This window comes from Schistocerca piceifrons, chromosome 2, assembly GCF_021461385.2.
Source record: "Schistocerca piceifrons isolate TAMUIC-IGC-003096 chromosome 2, iqSchPice1.1, whole genome shotgun sequence".
In the NCBI taxonomy this organism is placed as follows: domain Eukaryota; kingdom Metazoa; phylum Arthropoda; class Insecta; order Orthoptera; family Acrididae; genus Schistocerca; species Schistocerca piceifrons.
In genome coordinates, this window is record NC_060139.1 from 1,000,933,108 (window position 1) to 1,000,951,046 (window position 17,939).

Below are 17,939 nucleotides of genomic sequence, written 5' to 3' on the forward strand. Positions count from 1 at the left end.
CACGCATCGAAATGATTTTCACTTATAGCTTTCGACACAGTCGATTCTAGACGAGGTTCCCTTCCCTTGAATTGATACAGTTATCCTGCTCCATCTTCCCTAAAAATTGTAGAATCATCACGGAATCACTTTGTATACTGTCACGATACATAAGGGTGGCCAACCTTGCTTAGAACCGCGAGATAAGTTTAAAACTCTTTCGCTAATCAAAAACTGATCATCATCTAACAGATCTGCACTTTCCTTTTCCAGTCTTCTGTATCTCTGTCTTGTAAGTAACTTAGAGGTATGAGATATAAGATACGGAATTAATTTACTATCAAAAATTGTCTTGATCACAATTTATTTATTACGGTGACCGGTTTCGACCACTACTGCGGTCATCTTCAGACGAGTAAGAACCTCCTTCTGCTGGAGAATCACTACTGAGCAGTAGGCCTGGCCTACTACTCTAGCAGAAGGAGGTTCTTACTCATTGGTCTGAAGATGATCGCAGTAGTGGTCGAAACCGGTCACCGTAATAAATAAATTGTGATCAAGACTGTTTTTGATAGTAAATATTTGTAACACATTGATCACTGTTCTCTCTCATAATGTATTCAAAAGTAATACGGAATTAAGTTTGACAGTAACTGTGATTGTACGTCATACGAGTATAACTTGTCTACATGTTTCCCACTTCAGCCTCTGTCTTTCTTCATCAGTAACATTTCACTTAGCATACACTTACCAGATTCATTTACACGGAGCAAATAGAGAGACATCCTTCCATGATCAAGAAGAATAGCTTTCATCCAATTATTCCGTGCGGCATCTAATCTTTTGCGTAATTTTAATGTTTATTTAAATGTTTCTCCTTCGTTAATTTCCAGGACCAGATGAGCAACTTGAGACCAGCTGGACAAGCCGATGTTCCTGACGGATACTACGACACGCCAAGGAGTCTAAGGGAACACCTGACAACTCCCACCATGGACGGTCAGTCCCCGTACGGAAATTACGACGTCCCAGCGTCCGCGCGGCCGGTGCAGAGGCTCTGCGGCTGCGGGATGAAGTACCCCAGAACTCCTGTGTCTGCGTCTGCGGACAGTCCAGTGGAGAGGCACTCCTGCCCCTGTCAGAGGATGATGGGCTGGGCCGAGAACCTGATGACGCTGCCCTACTGCAAGCGCGGCAACGGCGTCGAGAATACCACCATGCCCATCACCAAAGTGAGGCTCAGCGGCGAAGGCAAGATGCCGGTCGTCAGCCCCAATGGCGACATAGCCATCTACAACCCCAGCGACAGCGTCAAGAAGTTTGTGCGCAACGACTCCGCTCCGAGTCTGCCGCACCAGTTCCACCGCGACGGAAGCTCCTACGGACTGCCCGAGGAAAGGAGCGGCATTGCTGCCGGCGTCACCCTCGAAGTGTCTAAAGTTAACTCTCTCGATAGGAACATGAAACCAAAATTCAGGGATTACGCCAACCTGGCCTTTTCAGAGTCTTTAGAGTACTACGAGAACGCCAGAGACGTGCTCAATCGAGCAGGTATGGGACAGCAAGTAACAGACTTGGTGGATCAAGATGTTTCCCCGTCCATGCCACAGGAAAGGATCAACGTATGTGATAAGTGCAGGCATACGTGTCAGAACACTGAAGGTAAATCTCCAGGACAGAGTGATGAAGCTGAAAATGCAGTTCCTCCTGCAGAAGACAGTAATGCAGAAAATGAGAAACTAGATGCTGACTACGTTTCAATGCAGTCAGTTGTGAAAGCTCTTTATAGAGACACAGAAAATACCGACCACGACACTGCCAAAAGTGAAGAACATCTAGTAGCAACAGCTGCAACGAATGAACATCAAATGAGTGGCGTGTCTCTTGTGGCGGCAAGTTCTCCACTAGGTAGCAGACAGACTGAGAAGTCTGCAAGTAGTCCCAACTTGGAAGAAGCAAAAAGCCTGCTCGAAGTGGCCGATATCTTGAAGCGACACGCGCCGCTAGACGAGCTGGACGCTTCCTCGCAAATGGAGGACTCTAGAAAGCAGCAGTTCGCCAACAGGAAAAGGTCTAGTTCAGCCGATGCCTCCAGATTCATTGATGATGTTGAAGATGAACCCAGTTCCCTCGACGGCCCCGTGTCTCTCCCACAAGCTGGCAGCTGCGACAGTGTCATTCATTCTCAAGTGATGGTCGCTGATAACGTGGAGCCAGTGTCCAATAAGGCAGTAGAAGTTCAGCAGGAGACGTCACCTCGTGTTCCAGAACCGAGCTCTGTCACCTCGACGTTACATGCAACTGAAGCACGGATCGCGTGCATGCGACGGTCCTCGAGCGTTCCTAGCCACAGAGCAGCTTCCGCGGTGAGCGGCAACAACCGCGATTCCTCCAGTTCCAATGATTCTGGCGTTTCCATCGCGTCACTGAGGCACCGAGGAGGTGATTTCGCCGAGTTTGAGCTGCCGTTGACCACCTCTATGTCCGCGAGACGACACCATATGGCCATGCGCAGCAGTGGGAGCCACCAGCACCATCACCACCACTCACCCGTGTCGTCCGGAGTCAGCGGTGGGGGCAGAGGTTCACCTTGCCTGCATTCTTCTCTGCCTCGCCGCTCCAAGTCTGTGGATCCGCTCAGAGACATCACCTTCCAGTTCACTGAGGTGTCAGACGACTCACAGCAGCAGCAGGCCAAATGTTCCTCTGCTGAAGCTGAGGTGCCAGTCTGCCCAAAACGCAGAGGTGAGTCCACCCAAATGACTGTGTAAGTTAACTTTAAACTATTGTGGGAACGAAGAGATTCAAAGATCCATGTTCACATTTAACCTGTCCACGTTCTGTAGCAATTGAAATACACTCCTGGTAATTGAAATAAGAACACCGTGAATTCATTGTCCCAGGAAGGGGAAACTTTATTGACACATTCCTGGGGTCAGATACATCACATGATCACACTGACAGAACCACAGGCACATAGACACAGGCAACAGAGCATGCACAATGTCGGCACTAGTACAGTGTATATCCACCTTTCGCAGCAATGCAGGCTGCTATTCTCCCATGGAGACGATCGTAGAGATGCTGGATGTAGTCCTGTGGAACGGCTTGCCATGCCATTTCCACCTGGCGCCTCAGTTGGACCAGCGTTCGTGCTGGACGTGCAGACCGCGTGAGACGACGCTTCATCCAGTCCCAAACATGCTCAATGGGGGACAGATCCGGAGATCTTGCTGGCCAGGGTAGTTGACTTACACCTTCTAGAGCACGTTGGGTGGCACGGGATACATGCGGACGTGCATTGTCCTGTTGGAACAGCAAGTTCCCTTGCCGGTCTAGGAATGGTAGAACGATGGGTTCGATGACGGTTTGGATGTACCGTGCACTATTCAGTGTCCCCTCGACGATCACCAGTGGTGTACGGCCAGTGTAGGAGATCGCTCCCCACACCATGATGCCGGGTGTTGGCCCTGAGTGCCTCGGTCGTATGCAGTCCTGATTGTGGCGCTCACCTGCACGGCGCCAAACACGCATACGACCATCATTGGCACCAAGGCAGAAGCGACTCTCATCGCTGAAGACGACACGTCTCCATTCGTCCCTCCATTCACGCCTGTCGCGACACCACTGGAGGCGGGCTGCACGATGTTGGGGCGTGAGCGGAAGACGGCCTAACGGTGTGCGGGACCGTAGCCCAGCTTCATCTTCATGGAGACGGTTGCGAATGGTCCTCGCCGATACCCCAGGAGCAACAGTCTCCCTAATTTGCTGGGAAGTGGCGGTGCGGTCCCCTACGGCACTGCGTAGGATCCTACGGTCTTGGCGTGCATCCGTGCGTCGCTGCGGTCCGGTCCCAGGTCGACGGGCACGTGCACCTTCCGCCGACCACTGGCGACAACATCGATGTACTGTGGAGACCTCACGCCCCACGTGTTGAGCAATTCGGCGGTACGTCCACCCGGCCTCCCGCATGCCCACTATACGCCCTCGCTCAAAGTCCGTCAACTGCACATACGGTTCACGTCCACGCTGTCGCGGCATGCTACCAGTGTTAAAGACTGCGATGGGGCTCCGTATACCACGGCAAACTGGCTGACACTGACGGCGGCGGTGCACAAATGCTGCGCAGCTAGCGCCATTCGACGGCCAACACCGCGGTTCCTGGTGTGTCCGCTGTGCCGTGCGTGTGATCATTGCTTGTACAGCCCTCTCGCAGTGTCCAGAGCAAGTATGGTGGGTCTGACACACCGGTGTCAATGTGTTCTTTTTTCCATTTCCAGGAGTGTACATTTCCTTCAGCAGAAAGTGCCTTGACATGTTTGTTAGCCGGTAAAAGGTGTTTCTTTAGTGTATGCTACTGCACTGGCGTCACGTGGTTGGGAGTTTATTTATCCCGGCCAAAGATCTACGTATATATGAGGAAATTTCCTTCGTACCATCGTATGAGGTAGCTAGTTACCTGCACTGTGTTCGATTTATTACTCCAGATACACTTGTGTAACTTTACTCCGAATATGTGTCATGTTCGACCACATGATTGGGAATTATCGACCATTTCCATGGACAGTTTTGCCAGTGTTTGATTTGCCTAGGTCATTATGTTGCATGGGTAGACAACCATCAAATATAACACCCAAGAACTTCTTCCACGACCACCTGAAGTTCTACATTACTTGACACACTCGCGGATCTTGCTCTTGAGCACCTTTTTCGTAGGATGATACGAGGACACTTCAGAAAGTGTAGATGTTAGACAAAAATATGGAAATGCCGCGAGAAATGCAAACTTGAAGATAAATGGAGATGCTAAGCTTGCGAGTTTCACTGTTGTATTTGACCACAAACAGCCTCTGTGCAAAATGTACTCAACATGATGAAGGGTCAATCGTTGTCAGAACAGTGTTCTGTATAGTTGTGAGTGCATTATGTCAGATCTCAGTAAATTTGAACGTGGAAAAATTGATGGTGCTGGTGTGGAGGATACTTCAGCAACCAAGGGAGCCGACGTTGTTGTAGATTCAAGGGGCAGCGTATCGAAGATTACACCGCGTACAGGGAAAGCGGAGAAACATCGTCCGCTGTGTCAAAACGCGCAAGAAAGTGTTTGCTAAGTGATCGTGACGAACGGACATTGAAGAACATTGTGACGAAATACAAGATGCCGACAAGTTTGAAAGTCATTGCACAACTGAATGTCACACTTGCAAATCCCGGCGGCACCAGAACAACATGAAATGAGCTCCGTAAGTAGGAAATAGGATTGTGAGCCAGGAAATCCAAAACTACTCGCCAGTGACGTAAATGCCCGTAACGAGAAAATGTGGTGTCAAAGCCTTATGGCTATGGAACAATGTCAGAAAATCATTTGGTCGGATGAGTGTTGTTGCATCCTGCTTTCAACTTCTGGAGGACTCTACGTCCCAAGAGTGAAACATGATAGGGCTTCGGTGATGATTTGGGGAGCTATATCTTTATATTACATAGGCCCCCTCTGCGAGATCGCATTACTGCCAAGAATTATTTGACCATTCTGGCTGATCAGGTCCATCCTATGGTAGAATAATTGTTCCCCAATAGTAAGGCCGTCTTCTAAGATGTCAGGTGCCCTATTCAAAGGGCTTTGAGCACTATGGGACTTAACATCTATGGTCATCAGTCCCCTAGAACTTAGAACTACTTAAACCTAACTAACCTAAGGACATCACACAACACCCAGTCACCACGAGGCAGAGAAAATCCCTGACCCCGCCGGGAATCGAACTGGTGAACCCGGGCGTGGGAAGCGAGAACGCTACCGCACGACCACGAGCTGCGGACAGGGCGGGGGGGGGGGGGGTGGGGCTATTCACGCAGCCAGTATCGTCCAGGACTGTTTTTGTGAGCACGAGGAGTCTTGATTCTACTAAGTACGAAAATGAGCTTGTATAATCAGTACAATATATTCGTTGTTCTACGTAATAGTTATTTTATGCTTGATTTGCTGATGTACTACTGTTCATGAAAGATCGTTGTATGATGTGATACGATGTAAGATGGATTTGGTCAAGAGTCAGTGAGATGTACTGCAGAACATCTGATGATGGCAACGTAGTTTGCTGAAACCGGTCATCACAATAAGAACGGCACAATAGTGATCTTGGCTGTCTGAAGCTGTAGCCGGCCGGAGTGGCCGAGCGGTTCTAGGCGCTACAGTCTGGAACCGCGAGACCGCTACGGTCGCAGGTTCGAAACCTGCCTCGGGCATGGATGTGTGTGATGTCCTTAGGTTAGTTAGGTTTAAGTAGTCCTAAGTTCTAGGGGACTGATGACCTCAGAAGTTAAGTCCCGTAGTGCTCAGAGTCATTTCAACCCTTTTTATCTGAAGCTGTACTTAGGTTTCTGTATTAACTAACTTGACAATGTCAAGCATATGTGGTGTAAGACCTTTGTAAACCATACAGAACACGTATTTAACCATTCTGAGACGCTGGAAGCTGTTTAGAAGCTAACGGTTTTCCTACTCCATATTATGAATGGTAATGTGTTGCGTTTTTGGCGTTACCATATTTTTGACCGACCCCCGTAAGCTACACATGTCGTCTCACGCTGAGACCGTTGCGCAACAAGAGTGGCGTATAATCAGAAGAGAGCAACTGAAAATATTCTCCTGGACTGAAGTACGGGAGAACCTGAGATTCTTGCGGCCAATACGTCTAAATTGCACACAGAGCTATCGTGAAATTATGACGTTGTTTGGACCAAATTCGGTATCACCTCTAGTTGTAACGAAATGGTGCCAGCAGTTTGACCAAGGCCGCACAGAAATGGTTGTTGTTGATAGGGTAGGAAAGCCATTGACTACAGACGACTATGCCAAGCTATGGTCAGAGCGAGGTGGCGCAGTGGTTAGCACGCTGGACTCGCCTTTGAGAGGACGACGGTTCAAACCCGCGTCCTGCCATTCTGATTTAGGTTTTCCGTGGTTTCCTAAATCGCTTCAGGCAAATGCCGGGATGGTTCCTTTGAAAGGGCACGGACGATTTCCTTCCCTATCCTTCCCTCATTTGACGGGACCAATGACCTCTCTGTTTGGTCCCTTACTCCAAATCAACCAACCAATTAGGCGATGGAGGGATAACATAGGAGTGGGAGGGCAAGATTCGTAGACGTCGAGGAAGTTTACACTGTTGTCCTAGATCGACTCAGTGACCGAGGAGCGCATATCTAACGTCGAGGAAATGAGTGAGTGGCAGAACATATGGTGCCACATTCAGTAACAGTTACTTGGCCCGTATTACTTATATTTCGAAGTTCCCTTGCAGAATTTTTGCGATAGTCGTGGCCATAGCGATCCAAACAAACAAGCAAAAAATGGAAATGATAGCGTCTAGTATTTTAAGAGAAGAATTCATGTGTTGCCTTATTTTGTTGCGTTGCATATTGGCTTAATTCGTAAACTTTGGTCCACTGTGAGCCTGCGTTACATGGGAAAATGAGAACATGATTGACATGCACGTACCCAAAACCTTTAGGGTCAAAAGTGTATATCTGGTGGAGTATTGTAAATTGAGTACTGCGAGGTAAGGAATTAATGGTCGAAAATTGAGTTTTTAATGACGTAAACAATTTACGTGTTAAGCAACAATGTAAGATTATAGAAGTTTTTCAGAGTTACGACAGCCAGTCTCAAGGCATCTATTACAACGGGACATACAACTGTGTCCCACTTTATGAAATATTCCTAATCTCTGTTGCTCAACGCGACGGACGGCAGAAGCCTACAAATCAGTTTCCTTTCAGTATGTACCAGGATTTCATACGCCCACGACTACATGTAGCCCCACAGAAAAAAATCCATTCTGGAAACTTGAAGGTGACTGCGTATTGTTTTTAAGGTAATCGTAAAAAGTCGGTACAAGACGGTAAGCAGGAACATACAGGGACTTTCCAGATTCAACAGCTGGTACCACTAGATGAATTGACTATTGCTTCCCTACTTGAAAATGGTCCGCTGCTGTTTGCACAATTTTGAATTCAAATGCTTTGTACTTTATGTACATTTATCGTACGCATTGCATACCTAACACATTATCAAACTATTTGGTAGCACATCAAAAGATCATTGTATCAAAGTCACTCAATGAAAATTCCTGGACGTCTCAAAGTTTTTCGGTACATTTCGGTACATTTCCCTTTCTTTATGTGTACTGGGATGTAGCTGTGCAGAATTTCGTCCGCTCAAAACTCGATACCAGAATTTTATCTTCCTTTCGTATCATTCGGTTCTCATTTCATACTTTTCTACAGTTTAGGCTTTAAATCATGTATTTTATTAAGTCTGTTACTTCTTAAAATATCAGTTTTAACGTTTATTAGGTTTGAGGCATGATTTATAATTTATTGCTGAATACTGCAAGCTTATTGCTTTATTTTATTTTCTCGTGAAAGCAATGCTGAACACGTGAGTTCTCAGTTCTCCCCGACGTATACTACGTTCAAATAACTTACGTGAATGCTACATGGTGACGTTGTCGACAATTGCCGATGTTTCGACCAGTGAGCACCATGTCATTTTCAAGTCAACACTGCAGCAAGTAAGCGCTCTGCGACTGAATTTAAAACCTCGGTTTGTAGAGCCGTTCCGGAAAGGTAACACACACACACACACACACACACACACACACACACATTGTAAACTAGCTCCATCTCAAAACTAAGGATGACTGACTCCAGAAGTCATCGATTGTGAAAAACAACGAATGAGGTAGCGTTAACTCTGCCCCTCTGTTTCTTGACAGGGGCATGAGCAGAGTTCCTCCGTCTCTATTTGCAACGTCAGTTGCTCATTTAATCTCAACTGCTTCCGTAATAACACTGTACCAATAGCTGGAAGTACTTGTCAGACTCTCCGTGTTGCTATATACCATTCGATTGGCGGTGCCAAGACAACGCCCTGCAATAGCAGATTTGCTCGGCTGTTTTAAGCGTTTGTGACGCTTATGCTCAGTACATCGGTTCTCCAAGGTCCTGATAGTCTGACCAATATATGACAGGACACAACTGCAAGGAATACGGTAGACACCCGTCTTACGCGAACAAAGATGATCCTAAACGGAATCTAAAAGGACCCTAATCTTAAATGGATGTCCTTTACCTCTGGAAGTGAGCGTGGTTTTCTAGCGTGCACACGAAATTTCAAATACCTCCCCAAAGGAAGAAATCACAAGATCGCAACATATGGGTGGTCAATTCACGTCACGATTGCTACAAGGAACCTCTTCGATAACAAGTCCATTGTTGTAGTCGATATGTGACAGGTTACGGCATCCCGTTGGAAACGAAACCTCTACAGTATCCGCACTAACCTGCTCAGACCACAAAAACTTCTTGATATATTGCGACAGCGTTCGTCGACCATTGGTAATATGTTTCCGGTGCCATCTTCGAAGAATTACGGTTTAGTTATACCCTCTGTCCAAATGCTATACCATATACTCACTCTTTATGGATGTACTGTACGGTGTCAGTTTCATTTTTTTTAAATAATGGGGTATTCTGAAAATTTTAGAAAGAAACCTGGGATAATTCAGAGGAAAAGGGAAACAAATTATGTCGACAAAATTCGATGGACAGAGAAGTTTACCTTTGCATCATGCACTCACATGATCTCAAATGACTTATTACGATTATTCTGCTGCACTCTCGCCGTAATTTTCACTTCTGTGTATTTTATCAAGAGGTGCATCTTCCTATGAACACACATGTGCTGTCCCTTCGTCTTAATGCAATTAACGAAGTCAGAACTTCCACCATGTCCAATAGCAAAGTTCTATTTGCACAACGCGCCTACTACAGTTTCTCAGTTGCCAGAGGAAAGGTAAATTCACTTGCAGTATTGCTGTTAAAATTCTGGACATCATGAAACAGTGTACATGAATCGGTACTACCAACAGTGCAAAACATGAACGCAGTTATATAAAGATTATAGAGCAACTTATTCAAGTGCAGTTCCTATCGTATATACTTGCACAGTGCGCAGTACAATGCAAATCAAACATTCGGTAGCGTAAAATACTTACGCGAAGAGGAGGCACAAAAAAAGCGGGACATTTGAAGTTCCCCCAAAAATCTTTCGGAGAACCCAGAAATTTTTGAAAGGAAAAAAATAACTGAACTCTCCCATGAAAAGGGGGGCGAATGGACTCCGTAATGTATTGGCATCTTCATAGTGACTGGAAGCTTAGCTGTCAGTCTCATTACAGATCATTTATTCAGTGCTTTACGTTGACCAAACATCGAACGGAGTCTGACAGCCACGCCTCGACAACATTCCCTACATTTGAAATAAGTTTTCACAATGCATTATGCTGTTCTGTCGTGAAGGCTTCATTACTTTGTGGTTACGAAGGAAACAGATAAAAATCGTGTAATGTCCAGTGCTGCCAACTTACTAGGACAGAAGTGACGGGTATTTGAAGAACTGTGTTCTTTGTGGGACACTCTTTACAACCCTGATAAACGACGCTGACAAACGGCTGTGTTGCAGGTTTCCAGAGCCCTGGCGGAGACAGCGCCATCGTGGTGCCGTACCCAGACTCCCGCTCGACCAGCAGCGGCACCTCAGACATGTCCGACTACATCGAGACGCTCTCCTTGTCCTCGCACGGGTCTTCCGATGTTCCTGATTCGATGAGGTGAGTGTGATGTAGCGATGTTTCCTCATGTTATGATCTCGTTTTCTTTCTCGGTGGGCCGGCCGAAGTGGCCGGGCGGTTCTGGCGCTGCAGTCTGGAAAGGCGAGACCGCTACGGTCGCAGGTTCGAATCCTGCCTCGGGCATGGATGTGTGTGATGTCCTTAGGTTAGTTAGGTTTAACTAGTTCTAAGTTCTAGGGGACTAATGACCTCAGCAGTTGAGTCCCATAGTGCTCAGAGCCATTTGAACCATTCTTTCTCGGTGAGCTGAATAAACATGAAACTCTCAGGTCGTCATCCGTGTGAGTTGGTCGAGATCGTGCGACATTTGAATGCCTGTCACTTCCGTCATCATCGCCGGAAGATGATGGGATGGTGCCAAAACGTTGCGCCTTGTTAATAAAGGAAATATAGTTCCTATATGGGTCTACAATCGGTATGAATGTTATGTGGATAAAACCGTCTTGATCACTAAATAAATTTTTTTATTTATTTCGCCGCTTCCGCTACAGTCATAATCAGATATCAAAAGAAGCTTATTAAGTGCGAAGAGACGTTCAGTGTCAATATTGAATGCTATTCCTAATCTAGGCGTTAACTTGGGTAGTTGATGCCTCAATTAGGCACACGTTTTACGATTGACACTGAAATTTGTTTCGCAAGTTCAAAGTTGCCTTTGATATCTGACGATGCCAATGACAGCAACTGTCCGCCCCTGCTAGCTGAGTGGTTAGCGTGACGAAATGTCATACCTAACGACCTGGGTTCGATTCCCGGCTGGGTCGGAGATTTTCTCCGCTCAGGGACTGGGTGTTGTGTTGCCCTTATCATCATCATTTCATCCCCATCGACACGCAAGTTGCTGAAGTGGCGTCAACTCGAAAGACTTGCACCAGGCGAACGGTCTACCCGACTGGAGGCCACAGCCACACAACATTTCCGTTGATGACAGCAGCTGCGTAATAAATAGATAAATTTGTTTAACGGTCAAGACGGTTTTGATCACGAAAATTTGCGCCATTTCGACGAACAAAATGTGATCTGAACGACACTCATCGGAACTTTGCACCATTCGGACGAACTCTCTCGGCCGGAAATTGGAAATCCTTATTTTATTTCTTCACGTTGTCTCTTCTTCATTCACGGATAGAAGTAAGGTGCAGGTATGGCATTAGAGCAAGATCTTATGTAGCATGATCCGTAGGTAAATCCATCCATTTATTCCGCTCCCATTCATCCAGCTAATGTTGGGTCGGAAGTGGAAATATTAATTTCTATATTACGCAGAGAATCAAAGAGACACCTCAATTCGAGAAAGAAATTTTTGAAAACATATGGCTGCAGAACAGCACTGTGTGTTAGTGAATCATGGACAATGGACAAACCAGAACAAAAGAGAAGCGTTTTAAACGTGGTGATACAGAAGAGCGTTGGAAACTAGGTGGACTAATTAGGTAACGAATGAAGAGATAAGCTCCTGAATCGGCGAAGAGAGAAACATACGGAAAAGACTAACAAGAAGAAGGGACAGGATCAGAAGGCATGTGTTAAAACATTAAGGAATAACTCCGTGGTACTAGAGGAAACTGTAGAGAGCAACAACTGTAGAGGAAGACAGAGATGAGAATACATCCAACAAGTAATTGAGGACGTGGGGTACAAGTAATAGCGTGAGATAAAAAGGTTGGTGCAGGACAGGAGGATGAGGCGGGCCGCATCAAACCAGTCAGAAGACTGATGATTCAAAAAATAAAAGCGCGAAGAACCAACCATACCTCTATATATGCTATTATTACGATGGGGTCACCGCTCCCAAACGCATTCTAAAGCTACTGCCATCTCATCCCAGGGAGTAATCCGTGTACCTCTGCTGTCTGTATCTCGTGGGCATTATGTGGTTAAATGCAATAACGTGTTTGAAAGTCATTATTTTAAACATAGCTGCGTAACAGCAACGGTTCCACGTAATTAGATTTAAAAACAGCCGACCCGTTGCAAAGGATAAAGTAATCTTTACCTAGGTTTCGATAAGTTTAAACCTATCTTCTTCAGAAGTCGGCACTATTATATTAACATGGAGTAATACGTCGTTGCCATTTTTACAAACGTCTCCGTAGCTCCATTAGTCAAAATCAGATATTGCCCTAAGAGTAGGGTTGTCAGATAAATAAAATTAAGTACATGGAAGCTGGAGAGCGCATAAGCAAGTGTTTGAAAGTGCCTGCGAATCGTGTAACGGAGGCGGGCCTTGCGAACCTGCCCGACACTTATCTCGTTGGATGTGGAAAACGGCCTAAGAACGACATCTAGGCTGGCTGGCCTACCGACCCCTGTCGTTAACCAGCCGGTCGGATTCTCTCAAGGGCCGGCGCGCATCCTCATGTCCGTAAGGAGGGCGCTTTGACGCGCTAAGCTTTCCGGGCGGGTGATTCGTAGTTAAACAGCTCAGTGCACAGATCCAAAGTTTTTATATTTGGCGGATTAACTGCAGGATGAAATGAAAGGATTTTTCAACCCATCAAGAGCGCAATGGACAGTAGATGGCAAGCACTGAAGCAATGAAATTGAAGGAGTAGGTGCGATAATATTGTGAAGGAACCGTAGTATGACCATAATTCGGAAGAGGAACTAGAACAACAAAGTCAGTCAGTTTTGTAGAAACACTATCTGTCCGGATGGATGACGTTCAGTAAGCAATATATAATATGGACGTAACATGGATGTGCGCGGTATACTGCTTGGAAGGGAATATATTTGCAACTTTGTCGCTTATGTAATCCGTTTGAATCTTGAATCAGCCTAGGTATTGAAGAAATCATGTCCTTTTAATGAAACGGTATACTTTTTTACTGTCATTCAAAAGTTTGAAATTACGAGTACAGTGATATAAAGCTTATTAGTGTCGGCATTGACACTTTTCGCAAAAATATCTGGTAAATGTCCTAAAGTTGAAATGCAAGGCGGCGGGAACTGGCTGTCCACAGAGATTCGACGTCGTCATCGCTGGTGACTTTGCCTTCCATTCGTCTTTAGTTGAGTTCAGTTTCTTGTCAATGTACCTTTCACCAACACGATCTGTTTCACTGACGTGGAATATTAATTACGAAAATTTTCTCGTTCGGAAGGATGTGGCTCTCGATACTACTGTTGTTATGTAATAACATCTAAACTTTGTCAACGTATAGATGAGCAAGAGACAGATTACTTCATGACATCGCATTTTCGTCTTTACAAGTTCGTTGGAGTAGTGTACAATGAATAAAAAATCTGTTTTGTCGATTGATTTCTACCAGTGTTTCTTTGTTGTCGCAATGGAGACGAGGACACGATGATAAATAAGAACAGACGTGAGAATAATAGATGAAACAAGTATTTTTTTTAGAGAAAAGCAGTGAAAAGAGAACTGTGTAGGGTGGGAGCATACTAATGTATGTGCGATTACAGCGGTACTGCAGTAATTTTAAAGCTATTAAAAAGTACGAGAAATTCATGTTATGTTACCGTACTTTTCCTATGTTTTTGAACCGACTTGTCTGTGATATAACTGCGTATTAGTCGAAGTGCAGATATGCTTTATTTGCACCTAAATGTATTTGCATCATTACAGTTCTTACACACACAATGACCCAAATGCCAGTTAATATTTGAAATTTAATACCTCACAGAATAATCTAGATAAAAATCGACACAAGTTCTTGAAATGACATGGGGTTTTAATAAAACAAAACACCAACAGACGGTGCTTCATATGATACCAAAGCGTTGATTTTTAGTAAAGACGATGTTCTTTATAACAAATGTTCAGCACGTCGTCCATCATTGCTCAACAGTATCTGTAGTCAAAGGACAATATTTTGTACAGCACTGTACAGCATGTCAGTAGGTATGGTGAGAAATTGGCGTCGGATGCTGTGTTTTAGCATCCCTAATAAGATCGGACGATCGCGGTAGACTTGCAACGAAGTAACTTCACAACCAATAATCACATGGATTAAGAGGCCTGGGGTGGCAAAGCATCACGAACGAGGCGGTTCAGCACGTGACCGTCGCCATTCAATGTATGGAGGAGATCTTTCACACTTGGGATGGAGCAGAATCGCACATAAAAATTGAACCCTTCAGCACTGTTTATCAGCCAGGTTAGGGATGATAAACGCCCTGACTCACTACAGCTTATTTTATGTACGTTTGTCACAACTCGTCACTCTCGTCCTCCTGTCCAGTATCGACTGTTTGCGTATTTTTGAACTTGTTTTGGGTTCCAATAAAGCCTCATGTCATTTCAGGCACGTTTGTCAGGTTATACCTCTCTACCTACTTTATCTCGTGAATTACTGCGTTTTCAAATTTGTACAAACTTTTGGGTCGCCTTGTACTTTCAAAATAAACATTACACTAAGCTACTGTATAGTGTGATGAGCTTTTCACAAATTCACAATTTACTTGTCTATGTCTACAGCGCCTCATTCACATTATGTGCTTTGTCTCAGTAGTTCATCAGATGCGGTGGCGTAGCTGACCCTACACAAGGGTTTTGGAACTTGGACCTGTGTTCTGACACAATACTGCCTCCATTGTTCGTGCATTGACACCTGCGGCACTGGCGAGTATGAAGTGCACCACTTCACAGTGGTGTAAAAGAAAAAAAAAAAAGGAGACCGCTCACAATGCCACAACTGTGTCGGTTGTGAGGTGAATATGGATAAGACTGCAGCTTAGGTAAAACAGACATACTTCCCAACAATATGGAGAGAAGTAGCAAAGTGAAAACAAAAGGTGCAGTAGCATGGAGCTGTTGTGGGTATCGTGTGTAGACATCCATCTACGTTCAAATGTTGCTCGTCTGATTAAGGAGGAAGGAGGCGACAGATGACGAGTTTTTTTGCTCAGTCCAAGGAGGGACGAATATCCTCGTTCCTGAGAAAGGCACAATTGGTTCTAAAAGCATGAATAGTGTGCTTTTCTTTGCATATTCGTAGTTTTGAAGTAACTTATCACATTATCACACATTCTTGCTGTAGAAAACAACGACATCCAATCAAACGAAGAATTTTACTCATGCACCTGTATGAAAGTACAATGATATGAGTGAAGTTAGAATATAATGCATTATATAAGTACCATTACATATCCTGTTGAAAAGCCACTTGCAACTATGGCTGAATCGTTCGTTCATCATTTTATATTACGATTCGGTCCAGAAACCAAAAGAATTTGTAGAATATAACAGTGTGATGTTACTGTAAGACTGACTTCTTGCATATGCATTTAATGTATTCGTGGCAGTTGCCTAATGCCTGATATACTTACAGGTTCGGGCGGCTGGCTGTGACGACACTGAAGCCACGTTCTGGAAATGAATATCAGCTCATTGACAGATCTGCTCTTGAAGGTGGGCCCAACGTGAAGTAGGAGGACTACTGAAGCTTACTACAGGGGACACAGCCAGAGGCCGTATCAGTTGACTGTTTCTACCGCTGTCTGTAATATGATCACATTCTGTAAATAAAAGCTCAAGCATTACAAGTGTAAAAAAGTGGATGACATCAAAATTTGCCATACTGTACAGAGTGAAAATGGGCTCAATTCCTACAAAAATTTTAAAGCAACATATTTACCTTTCAGTAGTACAAAGGAAATATATGTAACTATAACACGTTTGAATCTTAGGCACTCAGCTATCACAAAGGTCTTCACTTCCGATCTTTGCAACTTAGACAGAGAAACAAGACCATGTGAAAGGAAACACAATGTTACACAGTCGCCAGACATCAGATTATTACTTATAACAAAGGCGTGGAGATAACAGAGTGTTTCCTTGACTTCCCTGCTTGCGACGTAACTTGCGTTTGAGACGTTCTCAAAGCACTGAATTACGGACTGTAAGTAAAAGTCTGTATGTTTTGAGCTTACTTGATCGATTCGTAAGGAAAAATGTTTTATCAGTAGGTACCCTTCCAGATGTACCTTACGTACTCTGTACCAAAAAAACAAATTTTCTATTACTTTTGTAACATATAAGCTTTTCTACAGACTTGTAAATTTGACTGAAATTGCGGGACATGTTACGTATTTGAAAAAGAATTTGTGACTGATTATAAAGACGGCCAGGTTTTGTAAATAGTATGGTACTGTGTGCGTATGGTCAGAGACTTTCTGAAATATTTATTCTGCTAGTCAGGTTCTGTGATAGAGGATTTTCAGGACGGTGTAGAGAGCATTTATGAAAGTATTACACATACGTTAATTTTAAGTCACAGTTCTTGGAATAATTATTTTTAAGAGTTGAAATTATTTGATTATTCTTTTGGCTTGTTAAGTTCTTATTTAGAATGTTCTGTGACTTAAACATCTTATCTGTGTATGTAATATAATTTACTTACCTTAAACGAGACACTGCTATATATGTAAAGAGCACTGTAACATATTAATTTGAAGAGATAAATATATGGAAAAATTGAAACTGAATTAACTGTCATTTTTTATATTGATCATTTTACATTCCTTTCATTGGTAAAGAAAGTTTCAAAAGATTAGATTGTTCCCAACATCTTCATCAAGTATCCTTTATAAATATTGTTTTTAATTAAATACAGAACTAGAACTTTTCATTGCCACTGTCTTCTGTTTCTTGCATAATGGTAAACTCAACGACTCCATCTTATAGATATTGCCTCTGCATTCCAGAAACCATAGTTGCAAGACAGTTCTTCCATTTTGTAGTGAGATGCAGGCACCTCTTTTTGTGTACTTAATAATGCATTTATTTCACGTCGGGAATTTAGGGGTTTTATGCTCTCTCCTACTCGGTGCATAATATTATAGTAACAGTTACAATAATACGAGTAATAGTTATAAGATAAACATATGGTGTTCCAGAATCATCTTATTAATTTTGTCATTACATTTCTGTTGAGTATGAGCACTTAAATACAAACAGAAGTGTATAACAGCATTACTGAAACGGAGAAAGAGGTGGAGAAATATATAACTGTATGCACAGATACAGCCAGGATACTGAACTTGTCAGACCTTGCATTGCAGTTATGGAATGGTGATAGGTATGTGATAAAATAAGGGAGGGGGCGGTATTGACACTGGTAACTAACCAAATTCTACGAAGGAAACTGAAAGCATGAAAATCATATTGCCTGTCCCGCTGCATCCATACCAACTAAACAATGGAAGTACCGGCAGACTCAAACACCGAATGTTACACACATACCTTAGACAAGGATTCAGGGCTAGCTCGAGCTATCTGGAGGGCTCACAGAATTTGCTGTGTTA

General features: G+C 44.1%; 1 protein-coding gene across 1 annotated transcript in view; it reads left to right on the forward strand.

The window, feature by feature from the left end:
* LOC124776049 overlaps window positions 1–17,092 on the forward strand; it is a 392,161-nt gene extending 375,069 nt beyond the window's left edge. Inside the window, exons 12-14 of the mRNA XM_047250889.1 lie at window positions 873–2,724; window positions 10,505–10,652; window positions 15,965–17,092. Coding sequence (XP_047106845.1) covers window positions 873–2,724; window positions 10,505–10,652; window positions 15,965–16,064 — 2,100 coding nt within the window. The 3' untranslated portion in view covers window positions 16,065–17,092. The remainder of the gene's footprint in view (window positions 1–872; window positions 2,725–10,504; window positions 10,653–15,964) is intronic.
* The last annotated feature ends 847 nt before the right edge of the window (window positions 17,093–17,939 follow it).